The following is a 24,471-nucleotide window of genomic DNA, read 5'->3' as shown; positions in this document are numbered from 1 at the left end:
TTATGCCTTTTCTCCATCTTCTCCTTATCCTCATTTTCCCTGTGCTCATAATACTGTGCCATATTCAAAATAACAGGAGAAGAGGTGGACCAGGTGCTCTCAGAAGCCTGCAATCAGGCTGCAATCTCGGGAAGCAAATTCGAAACAAATCTATTAACAAACAATCGGACACCTCCGTCAATAGAAAAATCCTGCCCACTATGATCTAGAAACACATCTTCAAACCGAGTGAAAAAATCACACTCTCATCTTTCTTCTGACGACAAGCTGATAACTTGTCGCAATCAACCTTTCTCGGTGGAATAAGAGAATGCATATACGTGATAATGCAGCCTGGCAAAGCAAGTATCTCTGCCCTAGGATTATCACCTGGCTTCCTATTCTAATTCCATGCTTTTTTCCCATGTACCTCCCAGTTCCACCACATGATCTTGCGTATGCACTTACCTCCAAATATCAACCAGAACCAACAAGCCAAAGAACATTTCAATATCTGCAAGTGTCATTACTGTGGAAAAAGTAGCTTCAGTCAATTCTTTATAATATGCCAAAGGACTTTTTCTAGGATCGGGTAAGTGTGTTTTAAGAGAATACTTCACTTCTTTTCCATTGAGTATAAACCCATTGTTCTTGAAAACGAGCTGCTACACCTGGTCTAATAACAGCATTGTGCTGATCCCTTAGCTCCGGCATCTCGGGGTGATATATAGGATGAACCTCCTGCATCAGAAAGTGAGACACCGAGGTGGGGCTCCTCTCAAGTAGCCTACCCCCGGTAAGCAATCAAGGTCATAACGCTACTAAACACTTGGCCAGGCTCCATATTACTAGCATATACACGATCTTTGATATCATGTAAAATCCGCTGTGCTGCATCGTTGAAACACAGTTCCCACAGACCAATCAGAGTAGCAGACATATGCTTAATGGCATGCTGCTGTACAAACGGCTCATAATCTTTCATCACATTCCACACATCCTCCACACTGTAAATGGTATTTCAAGCCCACTGGGCAGCCTGATTAGCTACTACCTTTTTGTCTTCATCTCAGACCTTAGATCGTACTAATGTTCGCCCCATGCGTTCCTTAAATTTCATCCAGTCTCTGTCCTGAGGGCCGCGTACTGGTGTCCCACTACTCAGTAAGGTCGGGAGATAAAAGAACAAAATGGGAGTGGCAACAGAATTAAGAGGCACCAACGTCGCTACTGGCTGCGTCGAGGGTGTAAGTGCTGGCGAAAGGGACACTGAAACAATAGGTGTGGCAGGGGTACTGACAGTCATAGTTGCCGGGGACAGCGAGGACAAAGAAAAGACAGGAGATGCTGTAGCCAAAGCAGTCAGATCAACAGTAGCAGGAGCGGAAACAGCAGAGACAGGAAGAACTGGTGGCTGAGACTGGGAGGGAAAAGCGGGGTATATTCTCTGCGGGGCATATGGAGCCGGGGGTCTAGTATCTAGCAATTATTCACAAAAGTATCATTTTCTTCTCGGGCTACATAAGATTTATCAATATTCAATCGAAACATCCTATCTGCACGTTTGATCCTTATCTCTTGCTTTTCTCTATCATGTGCTACAGCTTTCTGAGTCAATGTTTGCATTCTCCCCTTTCGGGCCTCTTTCTCTGCTTTTATTCGCCTCTGTTTAGCTTCCTTTTGCCACATTCAAAGAGAATCAAACATAGACTGCCTACTTCTCTTCGCAAAGAATGTTTGCTGTAAGAAACCAATCTTTTGCTCATCAAAAGTATCCGTTAGTGGCCACTGTAAATCGGCATTCTCCCACGTATATTTGTGCTATAACGTACTAAACATAATAGGGCCAAGGCCATGCTTCACATACATATCAAAATTCGGTGTGCCTTCTGGAGGCACTGGCTGACTTTCTTCCAATCGGGCATCAGTAGAACAACAACGACAGCCAAAACAAAACAGTTTGCTGAGACTAGGCATTCTCAAAAGAGAACAAGTTCACTACTTATGCCTGGCAAAGTATTTGCAAACAGTTTTCACCCAAAATCGGTCCTCAGACTTTACCAAATACAAACCAAAATGGTACCATATCCACAAAGAACCTAAACAAACTCACCTGATATATGCAGGTCAAACAAATGTATTCTCCACTGCCGATTCTTTGGACCAAATGATTAGATCCAAGGGTTTCGCCATTCAGGACTCCAGTCGGGATGACCAATAGTCGAGGCACCGTCCAGCGGGACAGAAGGGGCAGCTGCAAGTTCAGGAACTCTCTTGTGCAGGGATCCCTGATCCATCCGTCTGACACGACAATAGCCCTGACCTCCCTACCCGTCCGTTGGAGGGGATGGGTCATTCACCCGAAGGAGTCCCTGTTCGGGCACCAACTGAAGAAAGTGGCCGATTTAGGGTCACCCGGGTCACTCACGACTACCTCTCTGCCTTCCATATCAAATAAAGAGTCGGTCAGACAGTAGAGAATACAAACCAAGTATATATTTATTCAGCTACACTCGAGTGGAGCCCTGTCTGCCCAGTTGCTTAGGGTTGCTGTAGAGAGGACTGACTTCAGCAAACATAGTGATATATTATGTACATTTCAGAACCAAGGAAGACCCGCCCATAATAGAATTTTCCAGGGAGGTGCAGCTAACAGACAGAAGTACAGTAGGATGGGTTTTGATTCTGAGGCCGGGGACACAGTATCTTCTGGCCAAGGTCACGCTGTCCATGCCTGCGCTAGACTAGTGGGAGGAGGCCTCTATATATATGCACTAATAAGAACAGCGTATTCATAAGCAGAGCAAGGCCTAACCTAGGAGAAATGAAACTTTCCACAGTCTGCTTCACCAGGAAACAATAGGCAGTCAATGGCATGATTCAAAATGGCGGCCAAACATAAAATGGTGCCGCAAATGCTAACTTACATGGAACAATGCACGAGCAAAATAGCAAAATAGCAAAAACATGTTCATTTCATCTGTGCTCTCAAAAATTCTTGCATCAGAATTGCACATAGTTATCCAACCATACTAGCCGTGCTCACCACAAGATCCTCTCCACCAGGATACAACTTTTGGTTTTTAATGCCTCTTCACAGGAAATGTAGCATTCAGTGGCAGTTTTGGAGAAAAGTTTTGGGATTCTCAGCCCCATATAAAACATAAACTATGATTGTTAGTTGTGGCACGTGCACCTGTCATACATGTACATGTTATCACCCATCCACTCTATTCCCAATATGTACTGCTTGCAATTAGATGTGATATAACCTCCTGTTAAGCCTGTGCAAGTGTAGGAGGCATACCAGACAGCTCTATCCCCACTGATCTCTTTCATAAAATTCTGGGATGTCTCTTACCATTTGCCAATACAGAGGAGCCATCACCACCCACCATCTTCGCCTCAGACTGTGGGAAGGAACAGCCAACAGCACATTCTACTGACAAAAAATTATCAATGATGTATTATGACTTCTTCACAAAGTGTGTGCTAAGGAGTAGCAAGATGGGCTCTAAGATTAATGCTGTAGTCTGAGCTCCCAGGTTTAGGGGTATGAAATCCTAAAATATCACTTTGGCTGCAACAATCCAACAATCTACCTGAGAGCACCAATATGGAATACTTTAGAGCACTGTCTGCTTTGTATTAATTCTCATTCCCAGCCCCAGTAACCAGCATCGGCTCGCATCCATTATGTAACCTCTACAAAGACCCTAGCTGCACCACAAACAAGTAGAGAAGTCCAGGAGAAGTGAAGTCATCTTTTCCTCATCCAGCTGTCAAAGGACTGTTTCAGTGTGGCACAAAGCCTCACGTAAGAGACCTAGATCCCAATGTCTGGACCCTGACGTGCACAAAGCAAACTTAACATGTAAGGTCTGTGTGGTCAGCCTGCTTCCTTGTTCTTGCGTGACTTCAAGTAAGATAGAGTGAGACTTGCTGGCCTCTGAAGCTCCATTATGATGGCGTCAGCCCCTTTGAAAAAATCCCTAAGTACAGCTATTCCATTGAATGGAGAGTATTCCCTGGGGTGATTCCTAGTTGAATGTCCAGCCCCGAAATCATTAAGCAGAGGCCCTTGCAGACACAGGCTAGTTGGACTGACAGGTGGGTCTGTGACTTGTGAGTCTTGTGAGTCTTTCCCATTTTATTTATTTTTTTAAATATCTTTATTGGTAATTTATGATTTTTACATGACTATCTTCACGATTTCATACAGACATATTTAGATGTTCATTGCGAAATTACAGATCACATACACAGAATAGCATTACCCACTGCAACAGCATATGAGTAACACTGGTGTGCTATTCTCCATTACAGATACTAGTATCTTGTATGAGCATGTGTTCTAGGGTCCCTGCATGCCATTGCCCACGGTTGTGCTACATCATGATTTTTAAATTAGTATCATTACTATCCGCATCGTACTCAGAGCACATCCTACCTGAACTGTTATGACAGGCTCTTGTATTTATATACCATATTCATACAAATGCTGCCATTCGGACCCGATCATCGATTTACTGCGTGATAGAAAAAAGGAATTATATGATGATAGAACACAAGTAACAGTCACTGGTGAATGCCAATAAGACCCATTTTCTAAGATATACAAATCAAACTGAAACTTATAACATAAGAAGAAAGTCTGCCATCTATAAAATACAAACAACATCAATTTTGCATGACTGGGTACGAAGGTGCATTATCGATGCATTCCCACCTGACCATATATCTAATCGAAAGTTGAAGCAGTGCACATAACGAAGCATAATAGTCTGCCAGCAAAGAGAACCTTTATGCCTGAGGGCGGATGGGATATAAGTAACTATTCACTGTGGACCAGGAGGCGCGATAATTTTTTACTCAGTGTGATCTAAAGCGCGTCTACTCCATTGAGCTGGATAATGAGGGGCTAGTGTGTTTATTACAGATTAACAGTTTGGGTGTTATTTACTGCTATTGGGTGGCCAGTTTGTAAGGCAGCGAACAATGTGTCCCAGCTTTGCGCAATGGGGTATTTGTGGAGCCCCGCAGTCTCCTCTCTATGAAGTGCCATACTTTCCGCCTGTGCCCATATTATGAGTGAACGCTTCCAGCTGAGTATTTCTGGAGGGTCTACATTTTTCCATTTTTTAGTTATTAGACGTTTCATGTGAGTCTTTCCCATGGTAGGCAGATCAGTTGCAACACTAGACCCAGTACAGAAGGAGAGGGAATGAGATGCATCAGAAGTTCCCTTTCAAAGGTTAAGTGACTGGATGCTATAATAATCATGTTGGTACTTCCTTACTTCCAATACCTACCAAGACTCAAATTGATTTGTCATTAGCTCAGGGGTCCCACTCCCCACAGTGAAGTTGCAGTTTTATGCTGAAGGTTGCCATCTTGTGTAACCCTCTCAATCCATACAATGGAAATCCTCATATATTCTATTTCCTTCCAAAACTGCTAGGGCTGCTATGGGATACATGACCTAAGGGTCAGTGGAGAAGGACTCAAGGCCCAACACCTCTGTGCCTTCCTGTCTAGTTGACTGACTTATATGCAAGACTACAAATGTCTATACTTAAGCAACACAGATGAAAATAGTCTATGCCCTACAATCACATACTTCATAAAAGAAAGCCTTCCTTTCCTTAAGCAGGGGTGTAGCTTAATCACTTAGATTTGTGTGGGGGGGGGGTTCGCTTGGTGGCAGAAAATCTCAAATTTCCCAACTAAAAAAAGCAGTGCGCTGCAAGGTGAGATGACCAGGGATTGGCATACACTGTTCAAATGAGGAGTAGGGTCAGCAATGACTTGCATTAAATGGGCCTCTGTCTAGAGTGGCACACTGAGTAAAATACAATAGGTTGTGAATACCACCTAGAGCTATTGCCATTGGTTATACTATTTGCAAGCATTCATCCCATCACCTTTTGGGTGTATGATTGCCAGTAGTATGCCTGGAAACCTGAGACTGGTGTGGCTTTCCAAGTCTACTACTGCCAATGTTTGCTAATACCAAAAAGTAGTAAATCTGCACACAGACAAGGAGTTCTTATGTGGGTGCAGATTTAATATATTTTTGATAAACTAGTCACTGTGTACATTTAAGTATCCACTCCAAAAAACGAACAAGCTAAAAGCTCTTAGCGAAATGAGAATGATGAGAAAAACAACATAGGCAAAGCAAACCTTACCCAAGGCACCCAGACCCCACTACCAAGCCAAGAATCCATTTGGGGAGTGTCACACCCCAAACACACCCCCTGAGCTGCACCCCTGCCTGTCTTATCTGAACCAGGTAGTTTTCCCTGGAATCTCCTGACTACATTCTTGTACAACACAGTGGCCTGGAGCCCCTGCCCCAGAATTGCTTACTTTAAATGTACTGCACCCACACTTCTACGCATAGCCTTGATGGTAGAGTTGTAAATTGGTGCATGTAGGCCGGGCTCCATGTTTCCAGCCCTTGCCTATTACAAATCATTTTATCAAGTGCCTGATGTCCCATGTGCTAAACCCAAGTTGTAAATAAAGGTGCGTATGCCAGCAAATAATTAGGGTGAGCCGAGCCAAGTTTGGCTTGGCTCTAAGAGTCCATGCATGAGACAGCCATCAAAATCTTTGGCATGTATATCATGCAAACATTTTTTATGTATTAATAGGATACAGTCTCTTTAACATTAAAAAAGTGTATTTCTTTGACATGCGGAAGCTTATCACCTTAGTACATCAGATTATATCACTGCATAGACAGGCATTTATTAAAGGTGATAGTTTTTAAACATAAACTTATAATCATTAACGACACCCCTCAATGACAATGCCATTAGTGAGCTAAAATGCATGTCCTTCAAACAACTTTCATAAAGGACATTTATAGATCTGGTCAAAGCAAGCAGGCCAGCCAGCTGCCCTTTTGACCCTTGTCCACCACAAATCTTCAAGAACATTCTTTTAACAATCTCTGCTGCCACACAAGTAATACAAATCATCAATAATTCTTTAACTATAGGAATCTTTCCGGAAGACTTTAAAAAGGCATGCCCATTATTAAAGAAAACAAACCTGGATCCGCATGACCCAAACAACTACAGACCGATTACAAATTGACCTTTCCTTGGCAAAACGATAGAAAGAGCAGTATTCTCCCAGATGTCAAAATTCAATGAAGATAACTCCAAGCCTTCTGACTTCTAAACAGGGTTCTGTCTCGAAAGAGGTACAGAATCTTCCCCAATCGCTCTCGACTGGATCACATCTTACCTTCAGAACAGAACAAATGTCATTCATATTCCCCCCACCTCATCCAAATCGTACTTCACAGAAACAGGAGTCCCTCTGGCTCTGTCATCTCACCCATGCTTTTCAACAGCTACATGAAGTCATTACCAGCAATGATCAATGAATTTCAGCTCACATGTTATAACTATGCAGATGACACACAAATACTTCTTAAACTGGAAAGCCCCAAAGACATTGAAAACTCAAAAAACGTCAGTTGCCTCGGAGTCATTGATCAGTGGATGACATGGAGCCACCTCATATTGAATGCTTGCAAAACAGAAATGTTCACATGTGTCGATTCAAAAAATTATTACCCACTCTAAGCATGGCGTGAGGATCTGGGACCACCTCCTAAAGTATCTAAGGAACTAAGAAAGCTTGGAATTACCATGGACTCCAAATGATCAATGAATGCCCAAGCTGATAAGTTAGCAAGAGCAAGCTTCATTGCTATGAAAACTCTGCAACACATTTTTCCCCACCTAGAATTTCCACACAAGGTCCAAGCTACTATCACTCTTGAACTGTCTAAAATTGATTACGCCATTGGCTCCACCACAGATCATCTTTATCAACCATGAAAAAGCTACAACAAATTCAGAACTCTGCTGCCCGACTACTCCTACATTTAAAGCCACAAGTCCACATCTCCCTTACTTTGAAGGCCATGCATTGTTTGCCGGTGCCAGAAGGTCCACCTTCAAGTTGCTTTGTATCACCCTCAAAGCAATACATGGAACATGACCACTTTTTATCAGGAATAAAATCACCAAATACATCCAAAAAAGGAACCTCTGTTCAAGGTTGGCACCTTGCCTCAAAACCCCAGCATACGGTAAATAAAACATGGGTGGTATGTCTGTTCAAGCAGCCAAACCATGGAATGTATTACCCCCAAACATAAGAGCCAAGGAAAATGTATTTTATCTTCAGAAGACTGCTCAAGAAATGGCTCTTTCAAACATGTCTACATCACTTAAACACAAATATGCAGCATATGCCTGTGCATGTATATATGTCAAATTGAATTATAAGTATCTATTTAGATATGTGCATTTCTTTGTACAAAATGTATACTACTTATGATTTAAAATATTATATATTTTTTTTAGGTCTGCTTAGAAAAAAATGTATATATTATATATATATATATATATATATATATATATATATATATATATATATATAATTGCATGCATTATTTTATGCTTAACATGTATATAGGTCACAGTTTTCATATAAGTTATTTGATTAGATGCTTATGGGTCTCTGTTTATTCTATTTATCTATCACAATGTGTAAATATGATCGAAACAATTGTATCTATAAATACTTTACTATTAAATATTGAGGAAAAATATTTTTAAAAGTATTAAAATGTACAAATAAAACACCTTTTACATACAGCAACATCTGAAAGTCTAAATTTCTAACTATTTAGCCATACGTTTACATATGGAACATTATGCAATGCAATTTTTATACCTCTGTACCCTATATGTAGTTATGTATCTATATATTTATTACTTTACTCCTACTGTAGAAAAAAAAGAAAGAAAAAAGAGCCTTCAATTCCCTCCAATGCACTACTCTATGTCCCATCATATACCTCTCTCAATATATCCTCTACCTCTACTCTCTGACTCATCCCAAACCTCATTCTACTACTATGATCTCCCTAAAATCCTTTCTTGACTCCTCCCTCCTCTATCCCTCATTGAATCACCCCAAATCTCATTTTACTACTAAAAATCTCCAAAATAATGCTTTCTAGACTCTTCCCTCTTGTATTCCACCTCTGACTCATCCCAAACCTCATTTTACTACTATGATCTCCCTTATTACCCTTTCTAGACTCTTCCCTCCTCTACCCCTGCTTTGGCTCATCCCAAACCTCATCTGACTAATATAAACTCTGAAGTAACACTATCTAGACTCTTCCCTTCTGTAGTCCTCCTGGATCATATTCAATCTAACTAACAGACTCCCACGTTCACCACTCAAATTAACAACTTATATTTCCCTATGCTAATCCACCACTAATCCTTTGGGTTCTGAAGTAGCAAAAAGAGCTTCAATGCCTCGTCAGGGGTAGTAAGAGCTATATAAATACAATTACAATCAGTAGTCGGGTAATCCATAAATGTGGCCTATATTCTCAATACAGATGGAGCAAGATTATAGTCCTTTAAATCAAAATTGAGAGAGGCGGGTACAGAGCACATCCTGAACTCAAGTATTTAAAAGTGCTCTCATACGTGATAATAAACAGATGCAATGTTCTGTGAATTAAAATGTTTGCCTCGAATCACGCAATTTGGACAATCAGCCATCAAGTCTATATTTATATCTGTCTCTCTCCTCTTTTGCACCATGGGTCGCAATTTTGTCTTTTATTCTTGGTGCATGATGAGAAAAATCGATTTAGATATAGCAGACCCAACTCAGGGCCCCCTGACCCAAATAACAAGTCAAGAATATATTTATTTTGGGGGGTGTCACACACAACCCCTCCCCCGAAACTATGCCCCTGTATTTAAGACTCATGAAAGCAATTGGAGAACGTGTGCTGGCAACGTAGTAAAGGTTTAATACCTCTGTCCTTAAAACACAATACTTGCTCCTTAAAGTGAATGCTTAGTCCATACCATTGACTCTCACAATCCCCTCCTACTTTCACTTTCACTACACCACATCTCTTGTCCCACTCTCTCCCTCATATCTATCCAACTTATCTTGTTGAGTATATCCTCTCTCCACACCTCCTCTTCTGCTCTTAGTGAGACAGATTCTATGCTCGATACTCTCAAGCTAGGTACTCTATCACCTTTAAATACTCCCACAATACCATATCTCTCCATTGTAATGACTTCACATATGTATAAAGTCAGACTTCTCTAATCAAGAGCACAATACTGTTGACTCTTTCTTAACCAACCTTAGCCATCATTCCCTACATATCATTGATCAGGAATGTTATACACCCCATAATTTTTCCCATACTGAAAATACTAAGATCTTAACTAAAGTAAGTAGATTAGGTATGGATTATTCCAACAAATCTCTAGCCACAGCAACCACAGAAACTTCCCTTTTCTCAGCACCTACATAGATGAAAGCTACCCTCTCATTCCCTATTGAACATCAAACCAATCTCTGGAGCAAGCAAGTTTGTAGTTCTCTCACACCAAATCATTTGAAACTGATCGAAGAGGTGCTTTTCCCAAAGCCTTACACCCTGCTACTTGATCTGAATCTCTTGTTTGATGAAATTAATGTAACATAATCAACAATGACCTCACTCAAAAACACTGTTAATTCATGTCTCGTGGCTCTCCTCTCTTTCTTTTCAAATGTGACCAAATACACTTCTAAACTATGTAACATCAAAGACCCGAGACAGAAAATAACTTTTTCTTACCTTTGAGTTACACATCAAACACCTGCTAGTGAAATGCAACTCTATAGACTGTAGCAGCCCTCTTTAAATAGTTTCCAAAATCCCAATTGCTTTAGGAAACAAAAAATAGTTATCAAACCTCAACATTAGAGGATGGAACTTTAGCGATCTTAATGATATCCACACAATGTTCACTACCGGTACATTGTGAACAAAGTATTGTGGATGTGGAGTTAAAAATAGGAATTCTTTACTTACCTATATATTCCTAGGTTCCCAATAGTTTAGTTCACAATATTTAGGCACCATTTTTGTGTCACAGTATTTATGCCCTCAGTATTCTGACATACAGCTCGCAAGCAAGGATACCAATAAGCAAATTCAATTCTCCTTCTCTTCCCTCCTTCACAAATGCAGATACACAAAAAAAATAGACTAGAGATCACAGACCTGATAATTAAGACAATTTGAGCTCCTATACCTAACAGAAATGTGGCTGAATGATACATCAATCAGTATTTGACTTACTTGTGCCACTAGACCACTCAATCATTCATCTAGATCAAATTGAGAAAACAGGTAGTGGTGTGGTGATTATACAAATAGACTCCTTCCAATGAAAAAACATGAAAAATTACAATTTCCTGATGTTCCAATGTCTCATAACTGAAACTAAAACAGTTGACGCAATCCCTACTAAATCACACCTTATTTACCACTTGTAGGGAAAAGTCAAGCTCCTCCTGGCCAGATCATTGAATTTATCCTGGAAAAACAGTAATCGTCACCCAAAAATGTCTTCCTGTAAGACTTGAAATTACTTTGGGGGAACCTAAATACATCCTGTGTATCACAACAGTCTACATTCCTACTTAATAATCACCTTTTTTAACACTGCGGATCCTATTCATCAGAGAGTTGTGATCATTGACCTCTTTATTGCTAGGGAAAAGTCAGTTATGTCACATCCTCTGTCTCTGGCTGACTCAGCAGATCACCACCTGGTACTGTTATCTCTTACTTTTTCAAAACGAATAACCAGAGAACAACAGAAAAAACAAACAGTGGGTGAGAGAATAAGAAGACATCAACCAAGACTTAAGGGGTGATTAAGATGGCGATCCGCACGCCATCGCTACCTGATTTACCCCCCGCCATATTATAATGGCGGGGGTATCGTGCCGGACGCAAAGTGTGTCCGCCGCTTTCCTGCCAGTCGGCAATCGTTCCGATTGCTGGCTGGGAGAACTTGGGCCTCAATATGGTGCGCCATCCATATTAGTATGTGTGGTTTTAAAGGCCTTTCCATGGCGGCGATGCCACCATGGAAAGGCTGGCGGGGAATTGCTTTGGGAGCCTATTGCGGGCCCCCGGGGGGATAGGGGGGTGGGGGGCTGCACCCCCTACATTATCATGCACAAGTTGGCAGCCACCGTGCAGTGCCTGCCAAGTTGTGCATGGCAATGTATAACATGGCACTTTGGCATTGCGGCGGGTGCTGCTTACAGCAGCACCCGACGCAATGTCAAAAATGCAGAATGTGACCGCCAGGGTGGCGGTCGAATCCTAATTAGCGATGTTGGATCGCCGCACGTCGGGAGGCCGGTCCCAGCACTGCTAGGGCAACGGGCGGACTAAAGTCCGCCCGCCATCCTAATAACCCCCTTAGTCTCTGCCAAGGTTTCCTTGACTTTTGAAGACATATGATTGACAGAAAGGTACTCCTGAATGACCTACCAATACACGTAACACTTCACTATAGTCATGGATAAGCTAGACCCACAAAACTGAAACGATTTAAAATGAAGTCCCAGGCATGATAGTTCTCAAGAGAATTGAACCTAGCTAGAAAAGCTTCAGAAGCCTGTGGAAAGGCTTGATTAAAATATGTTTGAGAGCAAAGCCTCTTGTATAAGTATGGAAATAAATTTTGCATACAAATGCCCAAAATTATTTGATCCGCCCAATAATTCAACAAATCCATCTTCGAGCACCCTGTCTAATAATAACCATGATGTAAAATGTGAAAGTTTATCCCTTTTTTTCAAAGAAAAAACAGATAAGATTGAACTCTCTCTAGCTCAGACCCACTCTTCCCTTTCAATTGTGGAGCCCAGTACTCAATTTGTAAAAGAATGAGTGCCAGTGCCCAAAGCTCTGCTCAGAAGCCTGCAGGCGGCACCGTCATGAAGAATACCAAGGCTATGTATTCTTCAATCCCTTCATGCCTCTTTAATCCATTGCCGGACACCCCTTACCTCTTTATCTCACTCTTGGCAGGTTCTCACTTTCTCCCTTTCTGATGGTTTTTCCATCACTCTCTTCCTTCGCCTTTCCCCCTTGTGTGCGTTTCCCTCTCTTCCTCTCAGGAAAGGTCCAATCAGCAAAAAAAGTACCCGTAGACCCCAGTGACAACCCCAAGCTCAAATTAAGAACTGATGGAACCATACACTAATCTGAGTCCACCTGTTCATAATTTAAAGAAATCTTGCAATCAGAATTACACAAATGTACTGCAAAATGTTCCCATCTACCCACTTCAATGATCCCATTCCCCCATTTTCTGGAAAAAACTGTTCTTCCCTCTTACCATTCTGAACTAACCTGAATATTACATTTCTTCCCCAAGGATGCATTCTGGATATCCTAAAATAAGGCCAAGTCACATCACTTCTGAAAAAGCCCTGAGCTGAACCAATAGACAAAAACAAATACCTGCTGAGGTCAAACCTATGCTTCCTAGTCAAAGTCTTTGAAAGCTGCTTGAGGAACAAGCTCAAACAACTCATTACTCAAAACAAGCTTTGTCATAATTTAGAACTAATCCGGTGTCCGGGTGAGCTGTAGGTCCAATGACATTGATGCCCTCCTCATCATTGATAAAGGGGACTCATACATTCTTACCCTCTTTGATCTCTGGCTGTTTTTGACACAGTCAACCATTTCACTGGTCTATACATCCTTGATGAGAAAAGGGAAATGAGATGGAATGGAAGTGAGATTGTTCTCCTCTTACCTTAACAACTGTTGTCAACCCATAAAAATATTAAACTTATGCTCCAAACATTCACTTCTGCAACAAGGTGTACCAAAATGCTCTGTACTCTCACCCACCTTTTTGAACTTATTCATTGAATCCCTTGATTTCTTCTGTAAAATCACAACTTCTCTCACCACTGCTGGGCTGATGTAGCACAGCTCTATCTGAAAGGAGCTTTATCTGAAGACATTTCCTTACTTGCTGAAACTCGTGCCAAAATTCTGAATTGGATGACTGAAATAAATTGAAAGTATTAGTTGAGGGGGTGAGTACCCACCTCAGACAATCACAATCCTTGTCAGGGTAAACCCTTTAAGCCACTAAATTAACATGAGCTCAACTACCTGGCAGTTATGCTATAGATCTGACACACAGCAGACAGGTTTTACTTAGCGAGAAATTTGAATTTCGTGCCCAGAGAAGATCGCTCGCTGGCCAGATACTTTTTGCACCATCACCAGGTGAATATTTATACCTTTGGTCTTCATGAGTCTCTTCCTGAAGGTGTTCAGAGTGAGGGAGCGCCTTATGTTGACTGAGAGCTCGTTCCAGGTCTTTGCTGCGATGTAGGAGAAGGCTCTACCTGTGCAGGTTTGAAGGTTGTAGCCGAAGAGGGCTACACAATGCTGGATCGTTCTCCCCAAGGTTCTGCTGAATGGGATGGCTGCTGTGGAAAGAAACCTGAATCTTTGGCCCAGGTACAATGGACCTTCTTCAGATCAGCTTGGCAGACTGGTCTCGGTCCTCTATCAGTCATTAGAGCCAAAATGTTTCAAAGTGCCAGGTTTCGGCAAAAGATAGGATCAGTACACTTTGGTACCAGCCAAGTGTCCCGGACCTTGGGGACAGCACTTAGGGGTCATGACTCATTCAGGCAGGACCAGTTGGAACTAGTTAGCTGGACAGTTGCAGAAAAGGCCTCTTGTAGCTTGTGTCTCTGTACCTGGGATATGAGGACAACCTTATGATCTTTGGAGTCAACTTCTTTATCCTGGGTACAAGAAGGATGCGGGTACAGTCTGCTAGGTTCTTCTTGTCCTTTTATGCTATTCCACATTACAGAAAGTGGTCTGAGGAGGTATTGTGGGTGCCATATTTCTGCCTGGCATCAGCCTATGGGTGGGGGAAACTACTGACCACTCCCTAACCAATGTGTTAAAAGTTCCCAGGGGTGACCCTATCCACTTTTGCAGCATTTCCTGTGCACCCTACTCCAACCACACAGTTCTCCTCAATACATAAAACTATAATGGCAGACATTTCTTCCCCTAAGCAGAGCTCTTGTGCCCACCCTAGAGGTGTGGCCAGAGAAATGAGGAACCTCTCCTATTTTGTCACTTAAAATCAGTTCTGGGATTGGTACCCAGTCGACTAGAGGGAAAAAGCAGGGAGCTGGCCCAGGTTTTAGCTACATCTGCCTGTGACAGGGTAGACCTCTTTGAAGTTAAGTTTCTTGACACAGCCCAGATGTTCATCCTGCCAGAGTAACAGAACAGCGCCTCAAAACCAAAGCCTTTATCCCAGCTCTGTGAGCAAGTTCAAATTACATCAAAGAAGATATTCAGCTCCTGGGTGACAGATGTAGCTCATGAAAATGAGCCTCTAGAGGCTTCAGACAGAGAAAAGGTAACGTTCTAAAAGTACCTTTTCCAAAATATATATTACAAATCCAGCTTCATCAATGAGTTGGGCTTGTAATAAACATTTCAAAACATCCAAAAATGAACTTTGTAGCTGTTTCATAGCAGGAGATAACAATATAATATTTAATTTAATATTGGATCCCAATGCTGTCTTATAGAACAGCCGGTTCTGCTGCAATCAATATAGCTTATGTAGGGCACTTTGAATTTAAGGACATGTCTATCATTAAACTTTTGCATGTCGTACTTTTAAATACCATGAGCCCTGCCTTATGGGCATTAGGGTCGACTTAGGGGTGATTTATTATTATTTAAAAGGACTTTTTAGGCCTGTGAAAAGGGGTTATTTTTACAGATTGAAACTGCCTTTTAAACCTGCATAGTCAAGCTACACATGGTAGGTCTACAGTCATGTTTATATTGTCACTGTAGTTAATGGCACAATGAGTGCTACAGTCCACTGGTGACATTTACCTTACACGCCCTGGATACTGTTGTATCTTATACTTGGGGCTTAAAAGTAAGTTAAATATGCCAATCGGGGATGTGCCAATTTTATCATGTTGAAAGGGGGAGTATAGGCACTTTACCACTCATTAGCAGGGACAAAGTGTATAGAGTTCTACAGCCAGCAAAACCCGTCAAGGCAAAATTCTGGGTGTGCACTACGCAAACAATATTATGTTATGTTATTTAAATTTAATATAGCGCACAACTCACTGATGGGCATCTCAGTGCTGTAGCCGGTTTAACAAGTATCATCAGAAAGAGGAGAAAAATAATTGGAATAGATGGGCTTTCAACAATTTCCTGAATTTAAAAAAGTTTGCAGAAGTGCAAATGTGTAGCGGAAGCTTATTCCAATAAGGGGGGAAGATAAGCAAAAGCTCTTCCCGACATCTCGTTAAACGAATGCGGGGGACACACAGTAGAGTCTTATCACGCAATCGTAAGTTTCTGCTGGGTATGTACAATTTGATTTTTAGTTGAAGATATCTAGGTCCTTGGCCTCTTAGCACGTTCTGAGAGAGCAGAGCAAAAAAATGTATCTTTTTTCACTGTTAGCTAGTGAAGCTCCTTTAATAATGGGGCAGAAGAGGTGCCAGGAGGGAGATTAAGAACGAGTCTGACTGCCGTGTTTTGGACTGCCGTGTTTTGGACCTGTAATTTGGATACCAGTGTCTCATTTGCAGCTGCCAAGAGAGCATTACTATAGTCTAATCTGCTTACTTCTAGGGCTTGAACTAGCCTTCTTCTGGCAGATGTAGGAAGGTATGCAAATATTCTGCACAGACGACGCATATTCTGATACCATACTGAGATTCTTAACATATTGTGTGGACCTAGGGATAGACCCCAGTTGGAGAGGCCACGACTCATCTGACCAGACAGAGGTGGCCTTGCCAAACAGAAAAATCTCCGTCTTGTGTACATTCAGTTGGAGATAATTGTCATTCATCCAATAGAAGATGGGTAGCATGCCCAAGGCTAAGCACTTTTTAGTTGCAGCCAGGTCTGACTCGAATGTAAACATCAGCTGGGTATCATCCGCATAAGAGATTATTTCAAAGCCATAAGGTTCTACGATCTTAGCAATGGGGGACACATAGATATTAAACAGAGTAGGGCTCAAACAAGAGCCCTGAGGGACACCACTGTATAGTCACATTTTGAGGGGGGTATGGGGCCAAGGATGACAATTTGATATCTGTCATTCAGGAAATGGGGGAGCCATTTAAGCGCAGGTCTTGTATCGCAATCTCTCGTAGTCTTGCCAGCATCCTGACATGAAAGACCGTGTTGAAGGCCACCGAATGGCCGGGAGATTAGAAGCATTCAGTCAGAAAACATGTCAGGTTAAATCCCATATTTGGGTTGCCTGCTTCGCTAGCGACCTAATATTACAAACAAGGCTTTTTAAGCCTTTCTTAATAGATTTGGAGCCAGAGTCGGTGCAAATCGAATTACCTAACTCCAGAGAACTTTGAAAGAGCCATTTATGACAGGCCGTCTGGCCCTCTAGGATATGAGAAAAGCTGTTAGTACATAAAGGTTGTTCTGGGGCATTTAGCTTACCCGGTGTCTTTGGCCGATGAAGAGTTTAGGATGAGTAGTGATATTGGGGTAGTCTATTTCTTTCTTCACCTAATGAGCCTGGGGTCCTGGCGCTGTCCAGGGGCGGATGGGTGCAGACAGGCTTGCCCTTGGTGGGCCTTCTGCGCACCTGCTGTGTGAGTGCGCTGCACATCCATTCCGGCATCTGCTTTTATAGCCAAATGCACTGGAGCACTTAAGAGCTCCTCCGGAAGTGAGTCAGGAAGGCTTTCTCCGCATCAAACAGTTTCTAGAACTACGGCAGAATGAAATGTGGTGACTCAAGTGCAGGTAAGTTTAAAAGAATGAAAGTTAAAAATACATTTCAGAGCCTAGTTAAAAATGCACACAGAAAGCACCTGATGAAGCAGATTAAATTGAATAATAGCCTGAGATAGTGGTCTCAAAGAAACATATAATACTTGCTGGGCAAAAGTGACCCTCACCACGTAAAGTTAAACCCTTCAAAAATCTTAACTGCTGCTGCCTCACTACCCTGGGACAATCATGGCTAGATTTTCACCCTAGACTACTGTAACACTCACTGCTCACTTCAATACCAAAGGTTCAACTTGCCCCCTTCAAAGCAGCATTCAGTGTCACACCCAGATTTGACTTAGGCACCAGAAAGTGTGATTATGCAACTCTTGTTGCATAGACCACAAATTTGGCTTATTTCTACAATGTTTGCTTTCCCACCCACAGGTAACAAAGGTGAACTCAGTTCAATGCACCAGCTTGAAATGTGAAAGACAGGTTATGGTAGCCTCGCAGAACCCCATCCAATACATTGTTAAACTAAAGTTATTGCTTTTGGTGTTACTAGCAATTCCTGCAATGGGATCAGGGACATTGTGGTAACAAAAACAAACCTATTTCATTATCCACAATATCACACACATGACATTAAAATGAATACTCATTTTTAACTAAAAGCATTTATTACAACATATAGGCCTGCTATAGAGGCCTGCTTCTGGGACTCTACATTATTAGCATCAGGCGAGATGTAGCCTCTTCAAAGTGCACTGGCAGTAGGTGAGACCATCTCTGGCAGAAGCTTGTGCGATAATCTGGGTGAAGGACATCTCCTGACAAGTGGTCAAGTTGCAGCCCTTACATACTAGCCAGGTTATATATTAGCCGGGTCTGGGGGCTTAGTGAACTACTATGTCCACTGTAGGGGCCTGTGTTTGACCTCATGGTCACATTTTAAAATCCTAGCTGGCCCACTCAGCCTTTCATCCTTCTGAGCTCGATAAAATGAGTACTATTGAGTTGGGTAACAATGAACATTCTTTTATTCAGCTCCAAGATGCCCTTCTGGGGGAACATGCACTTTACAAATACACATGTTATGTTATATTGAATCTTATCAGAGACTGGAATTTCTGACATAAGTTTAGGAAAGGATGACATAGATTATGTACATCAAGGTGTGCATCCCAGATGTTTTCTTGTGAACATATAAGGTGAAGGGAAGTCATTTCGAACTACACTATTTAGGCTATATGTCTGTATTTGCTCTTATTTGCTCTTATTAGACCTTCACATGGTGACAAGCAGACACTTGCCCCAGAATGATGTTGCATTACGATTTATAGCTATTTCATTAGCTGAATGACTTGACACTTTCACGGTTCCTAGAAAGATAAGGAGAGATGACATTTGTGTCACTGGCAGACATGAGAATGATTCTGAATAAATAGGGAAAAGATGGCGACTTACAGTATCTGAGAAGGAGTTGGGCATACTCAAAAATGGGGTCAGACCATAGGACTTTACGTTTCCTTACCCTAATTCTATTCTCCTTGAACTGGCTGTCAATTGATACCAGAAGCAAACATAAACTCACCTGCATCCTGTAGCGTCGGGCTGACCATCCACCCGACATTTTTGAGCTAGATCCAACAGAAGCTAACTTGAACAGATACCTGTGTTTTGCCTGTGCCATTTATCCATTTATATCGACTTGTGTACTTTGAGTGGCCCTAATAAGTAGTGACCTCAAAACAGCATGCCTGTGCTTTGCCTGTGTTATGTGTCCACTTATATTGGCTTGTGTTCATTGACTGACCCTAAGAAGTAGCAACGTTGCCTCAGAGTCCCATGTGTCTGCGTTAGAGTATGATCTTGTCCTGTAACCCTTTAAACATTAGACGATCTGGTGCAATTAATACGTTCTCAGCATGCAGGATCGAGAGATTTTATGCAGCTCTGAGGTCCTTTCGACCTTTGTCCAGACTCTTTCCAAATACATGTCCACTCGCAGGGACTGTGAGTGTTATCTACAAAGTGGCTTTCCTGAAGAAGGTGCCTACCGAAACTTGCGTAGACATTTGAATATAAGCCACTTAATTATTTGTTAACACAAGACATGGGCCTAATAGCATGAAATATATATTGGGTATGTAACCAATTATCAAAATTTTAACTGTTGTATGTAACAAAAAGACTGTTTTATGTACATTGGGTTACTGCTCTATATATCTCCGCTGTACCTTGCCTCTCAGTGTGTGTGGACTGAGTGAATGTAGATGTGTCAGCTGTATTTATGATTCATTGTGGTTGTTTGAAATAATAATTGTTTCTTTTAAATTGTTAACTATGTGACTGTCTTGCTTCGCACTTCCAAAAAAATACCACTTCGACAAAAAGGCTCAAACACTGCGAAGCAATGAACATTACACTACACTCCCTAAAAAGGGATTTCACTTTATAAAATGAAACACATCAAAGACTCTCTTTTCAGAATAAGGCCTATGGGCTTTATTTATGCAATACTCTCCAACAGAAAGGCTTTCCCAGATGTCAAATGAACAACATTCAAATGTATATAGCAAGCAATAATAATACACTCGGCTAATGCAACTGTTAAATGCATTAATAATAATATGAAATAAAACACAAGAATAAGCAAGTTATAATGGACGTCCCGCAAGAAATCAGGAAGATATATACACTAAATACATCAAATGATTACTTTGGATGTGCACACTGACTCACTCACAGATCACAAAGAAAACACCTTGGATAATTATAGCCACTGCCCACGCATTACAATGGCACTAATCAAAAACAAGATACATCACCGGCTGCAAACTTCATCTTGGCCCACTCCAGACTGGGGAATTCACAGCCGGGGACAAGAGACTCAGCAAAACCGGGAACTACTGCACTGAAGATGCGTCCACCGTTCAGGCTCAAACAATCCTGGTTTCTAAGTCAACAAACCTCAGCTTTATAGTCTCAAAACACACTAGAAGGTTTGAGAGTCTTTCCTTCCGCACCAAGGAAACTTACTGGAACTGGCCACCTCTCCAAAAACAAAGCAAACTTGAACGGGATTAATCCAAACAACTTGAGCACTCTGGGGGCCTGTCTGTGTGCGTAAAAAGCTCAAGCAAAACAGAGTCAAGATTCAAGATGACATGAGGGCATGTCAAAGCCAATAGTAAGAACTTCATAATACTTCCCAATGTACAACACAATGCACATTTGTGCACCACTGCCTATAGCATCACACACGTCATCTGCCAATGTACAACATAATGCACATTTTAGCACCACTGCTCATAACACTGCACTTCGAGACCAAAAAGTACATTCCACACCTCCCTCTCTTTCATGCTTTCAAATGCACATCCCACATGTTCTTTTCTTGGCAAGCTGTTTGCTAAAACTACGAGATTACACAAGAGAAATCCTCAAGGAAAATAAAGCATATGCCGGACGTACATTCATGCTAGGGTAAAATGAAACACCAAAGTCAATTAAAATGATGGTAGTCAATGGTCATCACGTGGTGTCAACCCATAACAGTGCCGCTAGCACTACTTGACAGACCTAAATTATTGAATACGATTAATAAAAAATGTTGTTTTATACACTGGGTATTTTTTCATACTTTTTTATAATAAGAGTATGTTATCATTGTGGTTGGTTAAGGTTTCTGCACATTTACATCCATCAAACTCTCCACTCAAACACTCCAAACTATTTTACAAATAAACGGGTTGTCTAAGGAAGGCCTCAGAAACTATACATTGTAGACAACCCCATGCTGAATTCCCGCTCTGCAGAAAGAAAGGGACCCTCAAATCATTTAGGGAATGCACCAATGATGTGAATTTTATTTTTCCAGCTATCAATACTAACCCCTCACGGAACTCTTCAGAACAGATATGAAAGAGCTACTATTCCAGCAGCACTTCCACATCTAATTCTCAATCTTATAAGATCAATTCCTGACCCATTCTCTAATGGTTAGCTCAGTTGCATTCTCTCACAAGAATGAGGGACCATATCCAATTCTCATCTTACCATGCACACTGACCCTGCATTCCCCGCATAGTACAAGAAGATCCCGTGTTTATATGGTTATTGCTGATATTTGGATGAATGTCCTTCTTATGCCTTACTCGTTGTCTTCTTTGTACATCTTTGTATGAAACCCCCTTTTTGTGTTTGTTGCACTGCTTTATAGTTTGAGTGCCTTGCAAACTCTAGCTCAGTACATGTGTAAGACATTTAACTGGGCATCTCTTTGCTACTATAATTGAAAGTGCTACTTATGTAGAGAGCGCGACCACCCAGCAGCACTTGTCCTTGCTATACAAAACCACAAGTTAAATGAACATAGAGAGTGTCAATGCAATCTGTGAAACATTTTTTCCATCGCTCTAATAAAAAATTAATATTGATAGATATTTCTTTCAAGATATTACTAAATAATATTCAACAATAATAATAGGTGACGGCAATTGAGTAGTTTGAGGACAAGATCAAGAGTGAGAGAGACCACTTTAAAGGTGTTTCCATGACGCATATTTATCATCTCTAAACAATTTACATACTAACTGCCCCACAAAGGCACAATCTGACAAAAGGTGTCTGCTGCATGTGTCCTCTGGTATGGTATACTTTCCTATAGGAACAAAAAAATGCTTGTGAGCTCTTAAAAGTCAATGTCAATCTCTGTACTTTTAGAATGGTATTTATCTATTTATTTTTTGTTGCAGATCACCTTTGAGTCTGAACGTGGAAAGGGTAAAACTGGAGAGATTGGACTGGACAGTGTGCAGCTGGTTTCGGGCCCGTGTCCTGGCAGTTACTCAATGGTCGACATTTAAGATTATTCCTGTCATTTTTAATGTTGCCAATGTATTTCTGTTTGCCAGCACTGTATATGAACAGTCCATGACAAGCCAAATGAGAGGTGCTCTGAGCCTCACAGGCTCTTCACGATGTGCTCGGAAAGATCATATATGGCCCTTTGCTGCCAATTGCTCTTGAAGAAGTACAAATGTATTTGTTCATCATTTATGGTCAAGATTCAAAGGGTTAAAAAGTTTTGTAACTTTTGTATGTGTATTATGTAGATAAAAATAAATTTTTATGAAAGGGTGTTGTTTTTTGTTTTTGCTTTTAAACAGATTACCTGCCTTTATAACAAAACAGCATTACCCGTATGATTTGAATCCTTATGTTAGATTTTATTAATATTTAATACCTGTTTCTACCACTTCAATATTCCATGAATGTTTCTTTACTTACAGTGTTATCCAGCTCGAAGATTTTTGTGAGGGTTACAGTCAGATCTGGATTAGGTCAATGTAAGCAACTGTTTGAAGCATACACAATCAGGAAAATATGGCTTGCTGAGAAGTTGACAGTCAAGATTCTGCCATCACGTTGGTTAATATTGCTTCAACAAACCTTTTTTAAGGAAACACCTATGATTCTTACCTCGAACAATGACCAGGAAAAAAACTCATACTAAGCGTATCTTATATTGTTTAATTAGTTTGACAGTCACTTGCCTCAGGACCTGACTTTCAGAAACATATCAGCATTTCTCATTCATCTACAATGGCCTTTGGCCTTAATGTAGAGGTTGAAATTAATACTTTTCTTTAACATTCTTTAATATTTTGGCTATAGGATACCTTAAGAGTCTCAAACCCAAAGACTGATAACATTTTGCTGAAGCAGGAGTCTCTCAGGCAGAGAGAGCTGTATGAGGACAGTCCTGGAATACATAAACAAGAATATGGTGGGTGAGGTTGGCTTCAAAGTAGGCCAGTACCATGCACCTAACTCATTACAGTTTTGTTTATTTTTTTTACCTTACCATACGAAGATTGGGAATGCACTTGAAAGTATTTTAAAGTATAGAGCTGTGCAGCAGTAGTAGCCTCCCGTCCATCCTATTATTTCTAAGCCACTAGTGGTTAAAGGCCATTTTTGGGACATGACATGTTATGTAAGTCATGTATAATTACACTCAGCATTGAAGTGATTTATTTTCTGCATCCTCATCTTGTTCATAATGCCTCTCTTTCAAAACCTAGTGATATAGAAAAAGCAGCATAGTGTTGTATATAAATAACTAGTTTTATTGTATGTTTAAAAGTGATAATGATAATGTGTACAAAATAATGAAATTGGAAGATGTGTGAATTAAATTGCGTTCTGACATTCCTTAAACAGTATGTTTCCTGGATGAAAAATGTATGGTTTCAGGAATCCACTGCCCACGTGCTTTCAAGTGACAAACATTAATTTAGGTCACTGAAAGATTTGTTTAATACTTTGGAGGGATGGAGAATCCGGAAGCTCCACTAAACGATAGAGGATGTCATATCACCTGCACTATAATATGACAAATCGATCAACGAATGCTAACAAAGCCAATAGATCTGGCTTTCTTTTATTAGTAAAAGGACTTAATTATTGATTAGTTTGTGCGTGTAGTTGTGTAGACGAGTGAATGAGTCAACAAAGTAATGAGTCAATTTTTGGATTAGAGCCTGGATGAGTGAGTGCAATGCTGAGTGACTGAGTGCATAGGTGGATGAGTGAGTGAGTGAGTGCATGGGGAGATGACTGGTTGAGCACATTGATCTATGGATGAATAGGTGAGTGAGTTCCTTGAAGGGTGGCTGGGTGGATTGGTGAGTATGTGAACGGATAAAGTGGGTAAGGAGAGAGAATGTGTGTATTCTGTTAGTGTGGTTGGGCAAGGCCAATGT

At 41.1% G+C, this 24,471-nt stretch overlaps 1 protein-coding gene across 1 annotated transcript in view; it reads left to right on the top strand.

Moving 5' to 3' along the window:
• Nucleotides 1–22,843, top strand: part of EGFL6 (EGF like domain multiple 6) — a 439,195-nt gene extending 416,352 nt beyond the window's left edge. The window contains exon 12 of the mRNA XM_085622499.1: nucleotides 22,459–22,843. Within this exon, the coding sequence (XP_085478625.1) occupies nucleotides 22,459–22,569 (111 nt within the window). The 3' untranslated portion in view covers nucleotides 22,570–22,843. The remainder of the gene's footprint in view (nucleotides 1–22,458) is intronic.
• The last annotated feature ends 1,628 nt before the right edge of the window (nucleotides 22,844–24,471 follow it).

This window comes from Triturus cristatus, chromosome 8 (genome assembly GCF_964204655.1).
Source record: "Triturus cristatus chromosome 8, aTriCri1.1, whole genome shotgun sequence".
Taxonomy (NCBI): Eukaryota; Metazoa; Chordata; class Amphibia; order Caudata; family Salamandridae; genus Triturus; species Triturus cristatus.
The sequence above is the reverse complement of the archived record's forward strand: the minus strand, read 5'-3'. Positions and strand labels throughout refer to the sequence as shown.